The following is an 18748-nucleotide window of genomic DNA, read 5'->3' as shown; positions in this document are numbered from 1 at the left end:
ACTTCACCTTGCAGGCTGCAATGATACCATCTCCTTGAAAGGAGACTCATTTGAGTATCAAATGAGTCTCCTTTCAAGGAGATGGTATCATTTCAGCCAAAACTCCCTTTACCCTGGTTCTGGTTTTTAGGACTCCAGAGTTAACTTGCCACAGCTCCTACTGTAGCACTGCTGTCTCACTGCTTCCCACTCCAGCTGCCCCTTACAGACAGCTCACAACTTTCCCAGACGCAGTGGCTTCCTAGCAAAATGTGGAGGAGCTGGGCAGCACAAACCCCTGCATCCTCAGCTAATCTGGCATCTACCTCAGACTCCTGGGGTATGAGGTCAGAGAAGCTTCTCTGAATGGGCAAGTGGGATTCATGCTTTATGTTGTGGGACTTTGCCCTTCTGGAGCAGAGATCAAAGGGGCCCCCTTCATAGTCTGACCCTACCCTCTGGCACCTCCCCAATAAAGCTCACCTTCCAGTCAGAAAATCAACTCAACTCTGGCAACAAGTATAAAGTTTCCTTTGTGCAAGGTGATTAAGTTCTAGAGATCTATATAACACTGCACCTATAGTTAACAATAGGTGTTATTAATAAGTGTATTACATACACTTGGAACTTTATGTTAAGAGAGTAGATCCCATGTTAAGGGTTCTTACCACAATTTTTTAAAAATATTTATTTTTTAGTTTTAGGTGGACACAATACATTTATTTTATTTTTATGTGGTGTTGAGAATCGATCCCAGTGCCTCACACATGCTAGGCGAGCACACTACCACTTGAGCCATTCCCTAGCCCCACAACTTTTTTTTTTTAAATCAACTCTGAGATTCATCCTCAACCCCCTCCTCCCCTGCTTTTTTAACCCTTTACATGCTAAATGCTACAGGAATCAGCCGCCTGACTGGTGCACTTGTTTGAATAATCAACTACAAGGTTCCACAGAAACCTACCCAGGCATTCCTGCCCGCTAAGACCACTAGAAGTCCCCCAGGACAGACATAGGTTGTGAGAGGTCAGGCATTTATTTCTGGAGTAGGACCTGAGTACTGGACACAACTGCGCATGAAGTCAACACAAAGGCTTGTGTAGTAAGTAGGGTAGTCTCGTAGGTGGCTGACATGTGCAGATGACACAAAGTCCACAGAGCGTACCAGGACCCGGTGGGCCAGGCGTGCCTCCACCATGCGTTCCACATCCCTGGCCAGGACAATCTCATCTGCCTTCGAGTAGAGGTAGAGCTCAGGCCAGTGGGATTCTGCATTCCGTAGCTTATCATAGAAGCGGGTGTGGAAGAGGCCAGTGAGTGGAGCAAGCAGGATATGGAACAAGACTGCCACCAGGGTGAAAGCCACCAGGAGCAATAGGCGCATCAAAGCATGCTGATGTTCTAGGATGACTGCCAGGGCCCGCAGGGCCCCTACCAAGTTGTTATCACCAGGACCACTGTCAAAAATGGTGCCCACCACACGCAAGTGGCAGAAGCGCCGATGGGTTTGCAGGAGCTCCAACACGTAGCGGTAAAGCATGACGCCAGCATTGCTGAAGACGTGGAAGAGCAGGGGCTCCCTCTCAATCTCATAATCAAAGAGTAGCTCAAGCAGCTTCTGGGCCAACAAACGAAGTGAAGGGATGCCCAGGGACTCTGAGAAGAAGACCATGTGCCAGGGGGCTGTGTATCGGATCACGATGCAGCCCTGGGGAGAGAAGAGAAGCCTGATCAATCCCCAGGGATGCAGTGGGGGTGGTGAGCACAAGATACATCCAAAAGGCCCAGTAACCCCAACTTCCATAGAGCCATGGAATCCAGCAAAGCTCTAGGCCCTGCTTCAGCCTAAGCACCAGCTCACTACTCACAGACACAGGTACTTTGCAGGAGTGGAAAGTATACTCAAGGTCCATTTTTGGATTCATGGCTTCATGGTGACTACGCCTCTGGGATGGTATATGAGGCCTGGAGATGAGCACGTTTTGAAAGTGATCAGAACATCTTTTCTCATACCGCAAGCCTACCCCAGACCTTGTACATTTAAAGTCTCACTGCTTGCCTATATTTTGCTGCAGCGACTTCTCTCCATTCTCCCTACCTCCCAGACACAACACCTAAGACAGCCTACAAGCCCCCAGCCTCGACTACCAGAGGCCACTTCTGAGCCAGACCCTCATGGCATCCATCTCTAGTCACTGTCATCTCCCTCTTCCCACACCAAGGACCGGAAAACAAAATCCATACTGTCTGGTTTCAGGAGCCTGACCCCCAAATCTGTCTGGTTCCCAAGCCTAGGATCACTCCTCAGACTCCCCCTGAAATTCCAAATACAGTAAATACTATTCCTCAAATTCTAAAATCTGGGCCCAAACTCCCTTTAGGCTTCTGGACACCTCACTGCCTAAGCCAAGTGTACCTCAAAACCTCCAGACAGGTCCCCTTCTAGGCCTGTTGAAAAAGGCCTGCCTGGGGCCTAATCCCTCTCCTAAACCTATTCTAGAGACAAAACACCCTTGTCATGGGGATCTGAGTTGGGCAGGCTCTGGGGTCAGACAGGTCTGAATTTAATTCCTGGTCCTAGCACTTAACAACAGTATGAATAAAGAACAATTTACTTCTTTCTGTGTCTGTGTCCCCATCTATTATTGGGATAACACCCATCTCCTAAGGTTATGGTGGAAATTAAATGAGAAAAAAAAAAAGTATGTTAAGTGACCAAAACAATACATGGCACACAGTAAACTCTCAACCAACAGCTGTAACAATCATCAGTGATGATTACAATAACCAGGAGAAAATTATGTGGACACAGTTCTTAAATGACCCACAGCCAAATGGATGGTCAGTCAGGTTGCCTCCTATCACCCTGACCTGCTAGGTCTGGAGGCTCCCAACACTCTAGGGCTTGGTCAAATCTAATAGAGGCCTGCCCATCCTCATCACACTTTTCTCCTGGCAGCACCTGAGGATTACACACTCCTAGAAATATTTCCTTGCAACCCAGTCCCTTCAGTTGGTTTAAAAAAAAAAAAGGAACATTTTTAATCATGAAAAAAGGGGCTGGTCTGGATATAGAGGCCTAAGGAACACAACAACAACAACAAAAAAAAAAAAAAAAAAACTAGATACAATGTGTAATCCTGGATTGAATCTTGGTTTGGGCAAATCAGTTGTAAAGAACACTTTGAGGACAATTTGGGCATCTGAACATGGATTGGAAACTAGAAGTGATGAAAATTAATTAACATGAGAAGGTGGAAAGCATGATCTTTAAAAAGCAGGCTTCAAAATGGTACACTTGATAGATCTCATCCAGGCAAAGAGAAGATCCAGAAAAAAACTGGAAAGAGCTACCCTATGGTATAAACCGAGGTCATCTCCAGGTGGTGGAATATGATGTTTTTATTTTCTTTTAAATAATGAAGGTTGTCTCCCTCTGGAGATGGCCCTGCATTCTCCCTTGAATGTTCCTCTGCTTTCCATAGTAAACCTTTGTCTGTCTCTCTAAAAAGAAATTAAATATTGGAGTTTGGGATTGGAGAAGTTTTTCTCGGCACCCATCCTGTTCTCCTCCTACCAGGGAATAAAGTCAGTCCCCTCCTTGCCAAGGCTGCCACTCCACCAGCCTTGTTCCTTCAGCCCCTCTGCCTGCCCTGGAATCGTGCCTCACACTTTCTCCCTCACACTTTCTGCCCACATAACATCTTCCTTCCCTCACCTACAATGGTCTGTTTCTCTGTTGATTCTGTCATGTCCTCCTGGGCTTTCTTTCCCCCCTGGCTCCATTCCTCCTTTCCTCATAGAATTCTCTTCATCTTCTACTTCTTTAAGTCTGGTTTCCTTAGGGCTATCCCAGCCCTCTTCCTTCCCTCTCTACACTCCTGAGGGATCTCGTCTACCCCAGAAACTGTGGATTCTCTTCTAGTGTTCCTGACTCAAAAACACACCTCCCTCTACCCAGAACATGCCCCCTCCTCTCCATCCCTGTGCCCACTCCTAATCTCTTATGAGCTACCTTCCTATCTCGTGACAAGCTCCTCCACCCATCACCTTCCTTCTACCTACACCACTAGCCCTAAGGGCCTGACCATCCTGTTCTGGGTCACTGCACCCTTTCCGAAGTTTCTCCTGGCTTCTAGCCCCAGCGCCTCCAATCTTTCCCCTACTCTGCAGTTAGGTGCTTTCTGAATGGCAAATCTAACATTGTGCCCCTGTTTAAATCACCTTGAAAACCCTCCCCCGACCAAGCCTCACCTCTAGACATTTGCACTTTCATTCTCTGTACTGAGCACACTCAATCACTCCTATTCTTCTGCCTGCCCTCAAGGATCTTTTTTTTTTTTAATATTTTTAGTTGTAGGTGGACACGATATCTTTATTTTGTTTATTTAGTTTCTTATGTGGTGCTGAGGATCAAACCCAGTGCCTTATGCATGCTAGGCAAGTACTCTACCACTGAGCCACAACCCCAGTCCCCCTCAAAGATCTTATTCTAATGAAGAAGCTAGACCAAGCCTAGCCAGTGAGTGGAGCTCAGGAGCTGAGATAACCTGAGGAGTGAGGCAGCCTGCAAAAGGTGGGCCAGGCTTATTGGCTGAGAGGAGGCTTCAAACTCAAAACTACTTTTCTCCCCCAATCCTTCTCCTGTTCCAGGGCTTCCATGCTGCTCAGGCATGGCATAGACATTGGTCAGTGGAAGGAGACCAAGAAAAGGGGCACCAGCTGGCCTTTCTCCCAGGTGACTCCTACTCCTTTGCCTGGGCCTTCCAGCTGGCATCTGGAGCTGTCTAAACCAATACCCCTGCCAAAGGTTGCTTTGGGGAGACCTGCCCTGAGGAGGGCAGAGAAGAGTCAGAGACCAAAGACATAAAAGGGCTTCCAGGGCCAGGGTTGTGGCTCAGTGGTAGAGTGCTTGCCTAGGACGTGTGGGGCACTGAGTTCAATTCTCAGCATCAATAAAATAAATAATAAAAAAGAAAGGTATTGAGTCCATCTACAACTAAATTTTTTTTTTTTTAAAAAAGGACTTCAAAAATATAACCAGGCTCTCCTAGGGCCCTCTCCAGTTACCACCTCTACAGTCAACTCTTAGTGCATCCTGAGAAGCATCATGACTCCTCCAAGAGGCCCTGTGACTCTGGGAATGTGACTATGGGCAAAAAAGGAGAAAGTCCTGGGAGCAGGAACTATGCCCGGCACACCAGTCAACAGGAGTTAAGGCCTGGGCTGATTCCACCAGTGTGGACAACATTAAGGCCGCCCACCACAGGATTCAAGGAGAGAAGCAGGTCAGGGGACTGAAGGAGCTAGACTAGGACACAAAGCTGGCAGCAAAGCGGGGGATAATCCTGCCAAAGTCCCCATGACCCCATCATCTTCCTCACAGGCTGTTCTTAACACTATTCCTAGGCCTGTCACAGAATGGGTCAGCTTTCACTGCAGCCCAGAGGTGAGGCAGCCAGAGGCTCGGAGTTCCCCACAGAGTACCCAGAGGTGGCAGGATCCCAACATCTGAGTATCCACATGCCTGCAGTACTCACCCTTTCATGGTAGATGGCGCTGTACTTGGCAAGGTTCTTGTCCCTGCAGCCACCCCAGCCCAAGAGAATCACCACAGGCAGTCGCGGCCCTGCCTCCTTCCCACCTTGTCTGGCGTTGTTCTCTGAAACACAGATGTGGACTGTCAACACGGGAGGTAGGATGGGGGTTCTGACTGACCCAAAGCTAACACCACTGTGGCTGAAGGCAGGAAATCAACAGGTGCCAGGCCCAGGCATCCCACCAGCCTCTCTGCTCTAGGCTCCCATGGGGCTCCTGCCCGAGTCCTGCCCTGACTGCCTTTCTACAGATCTCTCAGGAAGAACCATGGCATCACTAGAAAGCTCTCTTAAGGGCACCTTTCTTTAGTGATTCAAAGACAGCCCAGGAGGGGAAAGTGAACACCTTCTCCAGGTAACTTCCCTTTCCAACCAGCGATCAGCAAACATTAGCCCAATCAGGCCCACCACCTTTGTACAGTCTATAAGCTAAAACGACTTTTAAATTTTTAAATGGTTAAAAAAATCAAAATAATAATATTTTTGTGACATATGACAATTATATAAAATTTAAATTTGTGTGGGGCTGGGGTGGTGGCTCAGTGGTAGAGTGTTTGCCTGGCACATGTGAGGCCCTAGTTTCAATTCTCAGCACCACATATGAATAAATGAATAAAATAAAGGTCCATCAGTGACTGAAAAATATTTTTAAAAAAATTTACATTTGTGTGTCCACATATAAACTTTAATAGGAATATAGCCATATCATCCAATTTATTTTACTCTCTATGGCTACTTTCATACTAAAACGTAATTACAACAGAGAGTGTATGGCTCACAGAGTCTAAAATATTAATGGCCTTCACAGAAAATGTTTGCCAGGGGCTGGGGATATAGCTCAGTTGGTACAGTGCTTGCTTTGCACACATAAAGGCCATGGATTCAATCCCCAGCACCACAAAATATATACATTATTTTATATGTATATACACATAAAATAATGATACTGTGTGTTCATCTACAACTAAAAAAATTAAATAAATTTTTTTTTAAAAGTTTGCCAAGCTGGATGCAGTGGCGCACACCTGTAATTCCAGTGTCTCAGGAGGCTGAGATAGGAGGATCACAAGCTCAAAGCTAGCCTCAGCAAAAAGTGAGACCCTTCTTTTAATAAAATACAAAATTGGGCTGGGGATATGGTTGAGTGCCCGAGTTCAATCCCTGGTACCAAAAAAAAAAAAAAAAAAAAGTTTGCCAGACTCAGTCTCTGCTCTAATTCCAAGAGCTGATGGAAAAAAAAAGGTCTTAAGAGGAGCAATGGATAGGACAGTGCAAACAGGAACATGAGGCAGAATGACTCCAAGTTTTAGCAAACCTCCCACCCTGTCCGGCCAGGAAAACACACACCTATATTCTAACATAAAAGCAGAATGAGATTAAGTGTCTTGCCTGTGTCACAGGGAGCGTAGAGCTAGGCATCTGGCTCCTACTGAACTCCTAGAACAGCTCTTGTGCCACTGCCCATAGCTAGACCTTCCTTGGGTGATGTGCTGGCAGGCATGAGCCAGCTGTCTCTGATGGCTGCTGAAGGGCCTCCTGCAACTTTGTCTAACAGAACTCACCTCGTTTCCTTGCAAAGTGAATGCCCACCCCCCAGAAGGACATCTGTGCAAGGACTGTCTGTAGCTAGATAGTCACCCCCTGAAAGGGTGGGTATGTACTTTTGCAAGGACCAAGTCACTTGGCTATGCTCAGCTGCCATCCTGAAATTTATGGATGCTGGTGGTGACCTGGCAACAGTAAATTTCAAGGCTAGTTAAGAGGATGGTAAATATAAATCACTAACCTTTGGACAAAAGGAAGACAACAATTTCCTGTGGAAATTAATGTGATTGAAAAGTTCAATGTTCCTGCTCTCTAGTAGTGGTGACTCTGGCCTTCGGAGATTAACTGTCCGCACCCACAGGGATCCTGGGCCCATTGCAATTCAGGCTGGAGCAGAAATTGCCAGTGTCTCAGTCCGCTGCTGACACCTGCCAACCCTCCCAGCCGCCACCAACATTGGCCTTGGCCCTGCTCTAACTATCTAAATATTCTCACTGCCTTTCTCAGCCTGATGTTCCCCTGTCTTTTGCCAGGACAGCTCTTCGCCTGCCCTGGCCTTTCTGGTGGAGATACATAAAGTGGGGCCATGAAGCTCAGACTGAGGTGGTCTCCTGGGTAGTAATCAACAGCTACTGTTTGGAACTGCTGAATCTCTGAGGCCACACTACTAGATTTCTGAGAGTCTGCCTTGAGAGGCTCACTTACCTCTCTGTGTAGCCGCCTCAGAATAGTCTCCCCTTCCTCAGCCTATAGAAGTTCCCCCAAGATACCAGCAAAGGGCTTTGAGATTTATCTCAAAAACAGAGAAGGCAGCTAAGGAAGGTCACATTCACTGGTGGCTAAAGGAGGATAGGGCCAACCCCCATAAGCAGAGAGGGGCATTCAACATTCAGAGAAGGTTTGAGCAGGTTCTGCTGGGCCTGCCCCTTCCCATTCTGAGATGTGTAACTTTGCTTTGTTCCAGTGCAGGTTTTCCTGGCACCCTTAGCAGGAACGACTCTCTCCCTCAAGAAACTGGCATCCTGGACATTCTGACTATTCCATATCCAAAGATTTCCCTAATGTTCTTAAAGGGGTGGAACCAGGCCCTGGGGATTGCCCCAAGGGGCTCATCCTACCAGGGACATCTCCTGCTCCCTGACATATGCTCTCCATGCCCATTCCCGACTCAAAGGCTTGTCATGACCTTCTCCCTGCTGGAGCCACATTTGCCCCTTCTGATTATATAAATGAGGTGTTATAGTCCCAGAAAATCCAAAAATGTACCTTGGAAACATGTCTGGGAGAGTGATGGTGACCAGGAAAGGTCTCCCAAAGGAAGACCCATTTGCTGCAGTAGCCTTGAAGGCCCAGTAGGAATGTGTTGGGTGGACAGGGGACATGAGCAGAGCCAGGGAGTTGTGGAGATATTACAGGTCACCTACGGCACAGTATGTAGTCCTGGGGCACTGGAATCTCAGGGGAGGGAGTAGCAGTAATTGTAAAAGCTGCCAAGAACAGGACTAGGGCCTGATCCTGCATAGGAGCCAGGGTTGTCTACTCCACAACAGTGGAGAGCAAATAAAAGATTATGAAATGGGGAAAGTGGCATGACCCAATCTGTATGAATTAATGACTTACACAACTAATGTTGTTTAATGTCTGTCTCTCTCTGCCCTTAAACAGTAGGTTCTATGGAGGCAGGAAATTCTTTATGGCCATGCTTCCAATGGTCAGCATGGTGGCTGACCCATAACTCAGAAGTTAAGTGCTGAGTGAATGAACACGTGGGTGCAAATCGAAGGATGGATCCCAGTAGAAAGAGCTGGCATTCTCATTCCCCATTGCCCTTTCCAGAGTAATAAAAATAACTGTTCCGGCTATTGTTGTTTATTGCCACACCCAGACCACCACTCCTCCACCCTTTCATGCCATCCCCTACTCCTCTCCTGCTCACCCCACGGTCATATCACTCTTTCCCCCTCTTGCTACCGACTCTCCTGGTCTCTGGCAACTAATCTGTAAGGACTAAAGACTTTGGTCTCTGGCTTGGTCTCCTACTTTATTCAAAGACTTTCCATGACTTTGCACAAGCAATCAAGTACAAGTCCACTTTGTGCCAAAATCATCACAAAACTCTCTCAGTGAAAAGAGCTAACACAGAGAATATTATGCACCAGGTGCTATTCTACGAATTTGGCATTTGTACTTATCAATTCATTTAATCATCAACATTTAACTGTTTAATCATGACAACCCTAGAAACAAGGAATTGTTATTCTCATTTTGCAAATGAAAACCTGAGACACAGAAATGGTAAATTACACACTCAAGGTTACATAATTAATAAGTAATAAAAACTGGAATCTGTAAAGATCAGCTTGTACTCACTATCCTAGATGGTCTAGACTGCTTCAGCTCCAAAACTGTACACAAAGATGCCTCCTATATAGCAAAAGACCCAACATTGTCCTCATCCACTTGCTCCCCCTTAGGGACTGGCCACTCGGCCAGAATGTCAACATATGCTGTTTCTTGCAACACCTAGGTGTTAGCTACTATTTCCATTTTGCAGATGAGAAAACTAACAGAGAGGGTAAGTCCTTTTCCCTTCAAGAACACACAGCCAGGAAGTGACAGAGCCAACGTCCACTCTCTTACCACCACATTATACTGACACTACCTCCAGGACCTTGCACATGCCTTTTATTCCCAGCCCAGGATACAAATGCTTCATGTAATACTTTGCGAATGTGGGCTGGGGTTGTGGCTCAGCAGTAGAGCACTCGCCTAGCACGTGCAAGGCATTGGTTTCAATCCTCAACACCACATAAAAATAAATAAATAAAATAAAGATTAAAAAAAACAACAACAACTTTGTGAATGCCCTGTCCACTTACAAAGTCAGCTTGCTTTTCATTTCCAGAAGTCCTTCTCAATGCCCTCTCCCGTTATCAGGGTAGGTTAGGTTACTCCTTTTCTGAACAGTCCCAGCACCCACCAACACCACAGCACTCCTCTTAGCACACTGCCTTGACAGTGTTCCTTAGGAAACGGAGGAAGCTACTAGCAAGAAATGGTGAAGGAGGCCAGGGCTGTAGCTTGGTGGCAGAGCACTTGCCTAGCATGTGTGAGGCACTGAGTTCAACCCTTAGCACCATATGAAAATAAACAAATAAAATAAAGGCATGATGTCCATCTACAACTACAAAAAAAAGAAATTTAAAAAGAGAATAGAGAGAGAGAATGTGAAGCCAGAACAAGAGCAATGGGGAGACAGGAAGGAAGGGCAGGCAACTGATAGGGAGAAGCCAGAGTCACAACAATTTTAAGACATATTATCAAAAGTCTCAAAAATATGCAACTTCTGACTTGGTAATTCCACTTCTAAGAAAAATGTTGAATAATACAGAAATATTCAGTAATATGTTAAGCAGATCACAGACAAAAATGGAAGATCTAAAATTATAAGTCTCATAGAAAAAGCACTGGATTAAATACTTGTGATCTGGAATTAGGCAATAGTTTCTAGAACAACAAACAAAATAGATAAATTTGGATTTCAACAAAATTAAGATTTTGCACTTAAAAGGGCACCATTTAAAGAGTGAAAAAATGTGGAGAAAATATTTGCAAATCATATGCACAATATGGGGCTTGTGCCCAGGATATATTAAAAAAAATCTCTTACAATTTAACAACAAAACAATGAATAACCCAACTTTAAAATGAGCAAATGATTTGAATAGACATTTCTCCAAAGAAGATATACAAATAGCCAATAAGTACATGAAAAGATTAGAGAAATTAAAGTCTAACCCACAATGAGGTATCACTTTGTGCCCATTAGCATGGCTGTAAAAAGTCAGATAATAGCAAGTAATGAGGATGTGGAGAAATAAAAACTTTCATAAACTGTTGGTGGGAATGTAAAATAGAGCCACTTTGGAAAATAGTTTGGCAGTTCCTCAAAAAAATTAAACAGAGTTACTATATGACCCAGCAATTCCACTCCTAGATATGGACCTAACAGAACTGAAAACAACATGTCCACACAAAAAACTTGTACATATTAGTCATAACTTTCCTAGCTTTGTATTTGTATACACAACCAGGGTAACTCCACATCATGTATGACTATAAGACTGGGAACCTAATAGAATAAGTTATACTTTATGTATGTATATTCTGCCAAAATACACTCTACTGTCATGTATAACTAAAAATAAAAAAAAAAACTTGTACATGAATTTTCATTGTAGCACTTGATAACAGACACAAAGTAGAAACAATTCCATCAACTGTGAATGGATAAAACAAAATGTGATATATCCATTCAATGGAATACTATTCAGTCATAAAAAGGAATCAAATACTACCCATGCTCCAACATGAATGAATCTTGAAAACATTATGTTAAATAAGAGCAGTCAGACACAAAAGGCCACATATCATATGGTTCCATTTATATAAAATATTCAAGCTGAGCTGGGCACAGTGGCACATGGCTATAATCCCAATGACAGAGGCTGGGAGAAGAATCACAAATTCAGCCTCTGCAATTTAGCAAGAGAGAATAAGAAGGGTTAGGGGTATAGCTCAGTGATAGATCAATCCCCAGTACTGAGGGAGGGGGGAAATCCAGAATAGGCAAATTCATAGAGACAGAAAGTAGCTAGACGAGGGAATGGGGAATGACTACTAATGGGTATGAGATTTCTTTTTCTGTGATGAAAGTGTTCTGGAATTAGATAGTGGTGATGGTCTCACAATTCTGAGAATATACTAAAAGCCAATGGACTGCACTTTTTTTTTTTTACCTAGGATTGAACCCAGAAGTGCTTAACCACTGAGTCACATCCCCATCCCTTTTTTAATTTGTTTTTTGAAACAGGGTCTCACTAAGTTGCTTGGGGCCTCACTAAATTGCTGAGGCTGGCTTCAAACTTGTGATTCTTTTCCCACAGCCTCCTGAGTCACTGGGATTACAGGTGTGTACCAGCATGCCTTTTGTGTGTGTGTGTGTGTGTGTGTGTATGTGTTACTGGGAATTGAACCCATGGCTTTACGCATGCTAGGCAGGTCTTCTACCATTGAGTTATATCCACAGTCTAAACTGCATATGTTAAAAGGGTAAATTTTGTGTCATGTGAATTATATTTGTGTTATTATTTTTAAATAGTAATACATTATGTGAAAAAGCAAATTGCAAAGTAGAATCACTACAGAATATCCCTTTAAAACACACTCATGGGGCTGGGGATGTGGCTCAAGTGGTAGCGCACTCGCCTGGCATGCATGTGGCCCAGGTTCGATCCTCAGCACCACATACAAACAAAGATGTTGTGTCCGCTGAAAACTAAAAAATAAATATTAAAAAATTCTCTCTCTCTCTCTCTAAAAAAAAAAACATACACACACAAGTTATGCATTGAAAATATAAATAGCAAGTATTTCTGAGATCAGAAAAAAATTATTTTTCATGACTTTATTTTAGGCCCATTTTCTAAAATAAATATTGGGGCTATGAATGTAGCTCAGTGGTGGAGTTCTGGGTTTGATCCCAGCACTGCCAAAAAAAAAAAAAGATTTAAAGTCAATATGTATCACTTTTGCAATGAGAGTTAAAATGTTATTTCAAAACAACAATAGGGGAGGTGGTCTAATCAAAGCAGTTCAAGTCCAAAGAGGTCAAGGATACCCAGAAGCCCCTTGGCAATGGGGAACTTTCTTTTCTATCCTAGAACTTTTCTTCTTTTTTTTCTTTTCTTTTTCTTTCTTTCTTTTTTTTTTTTTTTTTTTTTTTGATGGTGATACTCATTATTGAACCCAGGGGTGCTCCACATCCCTAGACCTTTTTATTTTTTTTTATTTTTAAGAAAGGGTCTCACTAAATTGGAAAGGCTGGTCTCAAACTTGGATTTTCCTACCTCAGCCTCCCAATTTGCTGGGATTACAGGCATGCACCACCACACCTATCTCTTCCCTGGCACTTCTTGAGCACTCCACATAACAATTTAGTCTCCCAGGATCCCTGTCATCTAGAATTTCTCAACAAATAACACTGACACCAAGAATACAAGAATTATAACTAAGTATACTGTACAACAGTTCCAGTCATAAAACTAAGGCATGAATTAGATTGTGGATGTCCCAGGGGCAAGTGGGGACGACAAAGAAGAGGCCTGACAAGGCATAAGGGTCTGTGGTACAATATATGCTTTTTATTTGCAAGCCAGAAGCAAAATACAAAGAATCTATGTCTATGTTATTTTTAAATGTAAAGAATAAAAGGATCAAAAAAGAAGAATAAAAGGATCCTTAATTTTCTCTACTCTCCAGAAAATTTTCCAGAGTCTTGCTGCTCCTATATTTAAACCAAATTACTTTATTTTACATTTAATTTTCAAAATAACAGCATAAGAGAGTAGTGTAGCATCTAAGAGTACATACCACACAAAACTATACCTGGGTTCCAATCTCTGGCTCTGCCATCTGATAACTATGCAACAGACCTTAAGCAAATTCTCTAAGTTTTAATTTCCATATCTGTGAAATGGGGACAATAATACAAAGAATTCAATAAGATATGACTATGGAGGGCTTAGCAAGGTACCGGGCACAAAGAAAGAGTTCAATAAGTCAAAATTATTATTACTTCACCAGTAATGCATGTTCACTGTAGAAAAAACAGAAAATGAATACCTAATAAAATTGGAATCATACTGTTTGTAATCTGCTTTCTTCCGTTTAGCAATATATTGTGAACATCTTTCCCTGTCAGTTTATATATTTCTACACCATTATTTTTAGTGGCTGCAGAGCAGCTATAGAATGTTTCATAATTTATGGAGACCAATCTCCTATTATTAGACATGATGTTGTTTCCAATCTGGGGCTGTAATAAAAAATACTTGAATGGACACCCCTTTCTTTGTGCATGCCTCTCACTGTTTCCTAGAAATGGCATTGTACTCAGGCAGCTCTTTCTAATGGCAACTGAAATCTGCATGCACAAGATGTAGAGTAAGGCTCTTAAGCTGAAATCTGGAATTACTTTGGGCAAAATACTTCACCTCCCCCATTCATCTGTTCCTCATTGTAAACTGGGATTAAGAGAACCCCTACTTCACAAGATGGTTGTGAGGATTAATAAAATAATGAAAGGCAGGTCAGCATATCAATTGACACAGTCAATTGTGTCAGAGAAAAAGGCCTGAAAAGGGTGCATCAGCTTGGACCTCGAATGCAGGGCCTAATATAGCACCTGGCATAGAGTGGGCACTTGGAAAGGGTCTTTTATTAATGGTTGAAAGAAAAGGCATTAGGACTAAAAAAAAAAAAAAATGAAACTCCTCTGGAAGAGGGAGAAGAAGGAGGCTGCAACAGCCTTTGAGGATGCAAAGACAAGATGAGGATAGAGTCTTCTCCTGGATCTTTTAGACCTAACAGCTCTTGAGGGTTTCCACTCACCTTCCTCTACCCAAAGTACACCTCAGCCTCCTGCCAGGGCCTGTCCCCCTCCAGCCACTTCACTCCAAGTCCTCCCTCAGAGCCCTTCTATACTTTCTCTGCTCACCACAGGTCAGTCAGTCTCCCCAAGCTCCATCTCCCATAATGACCCCCACAGTGGTCCAGACCTCAGCAGTTTCCCTGGCACCAGTGAAAGCTTCCTCTGAGGGTTAAAAAGATAGTACAGCTCTTTGACCATGGCCGGTGACTAAAAAAGAGCAGACTCATAATAAAATCTAGGGATCTAAAGCCCCTCACCTCCCTTCTCTGTGATCTCCTTGAGGCCTCTGTTTACTTTAAGAGCAAGACAACTGTCTCCAGCCCAGGACCCCAGCCCTATTAATTCTATGAATAAATAACTTTTTTAAATGTTCATTGAACATGAAAGTAGCTCAAAGTGCCTTTAAAAAAGCTGCTTAGGGGTGGGGTAGAGCGGTAGAGCGCTTGCCTGGCACATGCAAGTCCTTGGGTTCGATCCTCAGCACCACATATAAAAATAAAATAAAGGTACTGTGTCCAACTACAACTAAAAACACAATATTAAAAAAAAAAAAGAAGAAGAAGAAGAAGAAGGCAGCATGGGCTCGGTTGTAGCTCAGTGGTAGAACATTTGCCTAGCATGTGAGAGGGCCTGGGTTCCAACCTCAACCCTAAAAAAAAAAAAAAAAAAGAGGGGACCTGAGTGGGACTCAGCTGACCATTCTCTGATGGGAAATGGGAGGAGGGGTGGCACAGCCCAGCTGGGATGTCAGAGCAGCTCTGACTTGGACCCACAGTACTTCCAAGTGACTCCAATCAGCTAGCTTGGCACCTCATCACTGCCAGGCCCTGGCAACAATGAGTAAAACTGTCAAAGGCACTACATAAGGCAATACAGTGCTGTGGGAGCCCCCAGGACACAACCTTCACCCAAAGAAATGAAAGGGAGCTGGGGATTAGGAGAACAAGGGGATCCCTGGCCCAAGAAAATGAAAGGAAGGACAGATTCCAGATCAAAGGCCAGGTGGACTATCCTGGGCACAGGCAACCACACATACTGGCTGGTAGAATTCCCAGCGGAGGATCCTCTGCTGCCCAACCTGGCCCACAAAACCCAGGGCTCTGAATGACTCAAATCTGCAGCTGCCTTCCAGTTAATGGATGTGCCAGCATCAGCTGCTCACCTCTCTGTCAACTAATAGCAGTGCCGGCTCTGGAGTTTGGGTTTCAAATATTGGGAGAAAGCAATTCCAAAACTAAATATGACCATCCTACATACTTCACCACTGCAGAAGAGAAATAATCTCTAGGGTCCCTGAAGACTGTCACTCTGTGCAGCCATGTCGGCCTGGAGGGGAGCACTCTGCAGAGGGAACAAATGGATTCAGGGGATCACAGTGTCCTGACATCCTTCTGAGGGGTTCTGCAATCTCCAGCTCAGTTGTGGGACCATGCACTGTGAGAGGGAAGGACAGGAAGAAATAAAGCAGTAGGTCAGCACAGTCAGATGGTAGAGGAACAACCAAAATCTCTGGAGGTATTTCTTCAAGAGACACTGACTCTTGAAAAGAGGAATATGGATTTCTTGCTCTGTGTTGTCACCACCACAACAATCCCTAGCCCTATAGTGACCATATCATTTTGAAACCACCTGCTTAAGAATTTTCATTCCCTCCCCAAAAACCACAGCTTCCTGAAGGCTGCCTGTCTATGAATCATTTCTGAGGTGGCACCAACAAACCAAAGGCCAGGACACAGCAAATGCTGAATTGAGAATGGAAATGACAGGAAGGCCTATTGTGGTTCCAGAAAGGGAAGTGCTTTCTAACAATCCCAGTTGCCTCCAACAGACCGGGATGTTTTTTTGTTTGTTTGTTTGTTTTGTTTTGTTTTGTTTTGTTTTGTTTTGGGGGGGGGGGCTGCTAGCAACAGAATGCACTCATGCTGGCAAAGGGGTACAAGAAAAAATTCTAAGCCTGAGTCTCTGGAGGCCATAAGGGAAGGCCTAAGAGAGGAAATGCACTCAGCACTTGCACTATGCCAGGCACATATATTCAATCACTGCCCTAATAACCCTTATTATTAAGGAGGAATCTGAAGCTCAGAGAGGTTCAATAGCTTGCCAAAGCCATAGAGCTAGTAAGAGGTAAAGCATAAATGAGAACCAAGATTTTCTGGCTGCCCACCTGGGGAGAAAGAGAATTTCTGTCCTCCTCACCACGCAGAAGGCAGATCCAGAGCCTTTGCAGCTGAAGGCTTTCGAAGGATAAAACTATTAACTGACTTAACTTTTCAAAAGTATTTTTACATCTATAAGCTCAACAGCCCTAAACCAACAGATTGAGTTCTAGGTAGTCAGAGCCATGTTACCTTTTGGAAGTCTAGGAGCTGACCTCTCAGACTTTAACCAAAGAACACAAGATGCCACAGGATGTATGCATCAATAAAAAAGAGAGATCAACAACAACAACAAAATTCTACAGGAGGAGTCTGGGAAGACTCTCCTGAAGGAGGCAACATCTGAGCTAAGCCTTACATGGTGAGCTGGATGCAAGTGGAGGCACAGCAGGCCAGCAGAGGGGAAAGGGCATTCCAGACAGAAGAAAGAGCAGAAGCAAAGGCAGAGAAGCAAGAAATGTGTGGAGAATCACAGCCATTTGGTGTTGCCAGAACATAAAATTCATACTAAACAACGGAAGGACAGTGATCAAAGAGGTAAGCAAGGGCTGCTAAATTATGAAGGACTTTGAATGCCATACTAAGGAATCTGGACTTGATTTATTCCAAGGGCAATAAGGAGCCACTGAAGGGTTTTATGAAAAGCGGTGAAGAGCTCAAACCTTTGCATCTGGAAGATCACTATGGTAGCAATATAAGAAGTTGAGCTGCTGGCAGTGAGACTGGAGGCCTGAATGCAATGCTGGAGAAATAAAGGCCAGATAGGCTGGGCCCAGGCTGACCTGTACACTCCACTAACATAATTCCCAGCAGGGACAACTTTCCTTCCATTCTACAGGCTACCCAACATACACTGCCATGGACTCAGGAGAGTTTTAAAAACTAACAATTTTGTGAAGTCTACCACACATCTTTCTTCAATATTATGACAGGAGAGGGAGGAGATAATGCCAATCCTAAATGCCAATTTCTAAATTCATTGCAGGCAAGGCCCTATGCCAGGCTCGTCACATAAATAATCCTAGTTGTGTGATCAACAACTCAGTGGGGGTGTTTGCTACAGTTACCTTCATTTTGATGAGGAATAAACTGAAGTGGGTAGCTTACCAAAAATCATCCAATTACTAAAAAGGAGGAGTCAAGGGTTTCAACAGAGTTCTACCTGACGGACGAAACTGGTTTATTAACCACTGTCAAGAAAAGTGGAGAGGGAAGACTAGCCCTTCTGCATTCCTGGCTTCTTCGAGGACCAGAGACCCCTGGAACGAATGTTCCTTCGGGAACACTAGGGCCCCTAGCCACAAGTGGAGAAGAGAGGCGAGAAGAGGGAAGCCCAATCCCAAACAAAGGAATCAGAAAGAACCCTACCCCAGGCATTCTCCAGCTACTACCAGAACAAAAATGGCATGGGCCGGAGAACTACGGATTACAAAAGCAGAAAAAGAGACCCCGATTCAGCAGACGCTGACGCAGGAAGGGGCGACGCTCTGGGAGGAGGAGCGTTCTGGGTGGGGCCCACAAAAGGGCGGGGCTCTCTGCGCCCCACAAAGTCTAGGACCTGCAGGACCCTGCGAGGGGGCGGGACGCGAGAGGGCGGGGCCGCGAGACCGGCAGAGCTACAGCTGCGCTCGCGACCCTCAGACTTGTTAGGTCACCTCCCCACGACAGGACCCAACCCTCGATCCATACTCTGGCTCCAGCAGGGCTGATCCGGGATCTCGATGGTGTAGTCCAGGTCAGCCCAGGCCATGATGAAGGTGCCGGCCCTCAGCACGGGCCTACAGCCGGACCTCTGGCCCGCTCACTCGCGCACCCGCGCCTCGCCGGGGCGCCTCCTGGGCACCGCCCAGTCTCCACCTCCTCCCCCGACACTGCCCAATCCCTGAGCCGCGCTCTGTGACCTCCCTCCCTAGCAACCCCCGAGTCACTCGGAGTCTCACGCCTCACCCCTGTAGCAACCATGCCCCACCCCTCTCTTT

The 18748-nt window shown here is 44.7% G+C and overlaps 1 protein-coding gene across 4 annotated transcripts; it reads right to left on the bottom strand.

The window, feature by feature from the left end:
- Window positions 1-996: 996 nt before the first annotated feature.
- On the bottom strand, window positions 997-18628 carry Tmem53 (transmembrane protein 53). Of its 4 annotated transcripts, none has more exons than XM_046469379.2 (5): window positions 18459-18597; window positions 15871-16047; window positions 5520-5641; window positions 1848-1944; window positions 997-1687 (listed from the first exon to the last, which is right to left on the bottom strand). In XM_046469379.2, the coding sequence occupies exons 3-5, from the start codon at window positions 5525-5527 to the stop codon at window positions 1007-1009; spliced, it is 786 nt and encodes a 261-aa protein (XP_046325335.1). In that variant the 5' UTR covers window positions 5528-5641; window positions 15871-16047; window positions 18459-18597; the 3' UTR covers window positions 997-1006. The 4 variants fall into 4 exon arrangements, with proteins under 4 accessions (XP_046325335.1, XP_046325336.1, XP_046325334.1 ...); XM_046469380.2 differs by lacking the exon at window positions 15871-16047 and adding an exon at window positions 7363-7508 and having other exon boundaries at window positions 18459-18548; XM_046469378.2 differs by lacking the exons at window positions 1848-1944; window positions 15871-16047 and having other exon boundaries at window positions 18459-18628.
- Between the last annotated feature and the right edge of the window lie 120 nt (window positions 18629-18748).

The sequence above is a fragment of the Marmota monax genome, unplaced genomic scaffold, assembly GCF_021218885.2.
Source record: "Marmota monax isolate L192 unplaced genomic scaffold, Marmota_monax_Labrador192_F-V1.1 WCK01_AAM20220418_F8-fsc00008, whole genome shotgun sequence".
Taxonomy (NCBI): Eukaryota; Metazoa; Chordata; class Mammalia; order Rodentia; family Sciuridae; genus Marmota; species Marmota monax.
Note: the sequence above shows the minus strand (reverse complement) of the source record. Positions and strands in the feature narration are given on the sequence as shown.

What these genes read in the sequence shown, in the direction of transcription:
- Tmem53 (XM_046469378.2), bottom strand. Translation starts at nt 18,519, where the DNA reads ATGGCCTGGGCTGACCTGGACTACACCATCGAGATCCCGGATCAGCCC. An exon ending in TCAGCCCTGCTGGAGCCAGA is followed by an intron (nt 5,642 to 18,458) that starts GTATGGATCGAG and finishes TCTGTGTTTCAG; the next exon opens with AGAACAACGCCAGACAAGGT. An exon ending in GCGCCATCTACCATGAAAGG is followed by an intron (nt 1,688 to 5,519) that starts GTGAGTACTGCA and finishes TTCTCTCCCCAG; the next exon opens with GGCTGCATCGTGATCCGATA.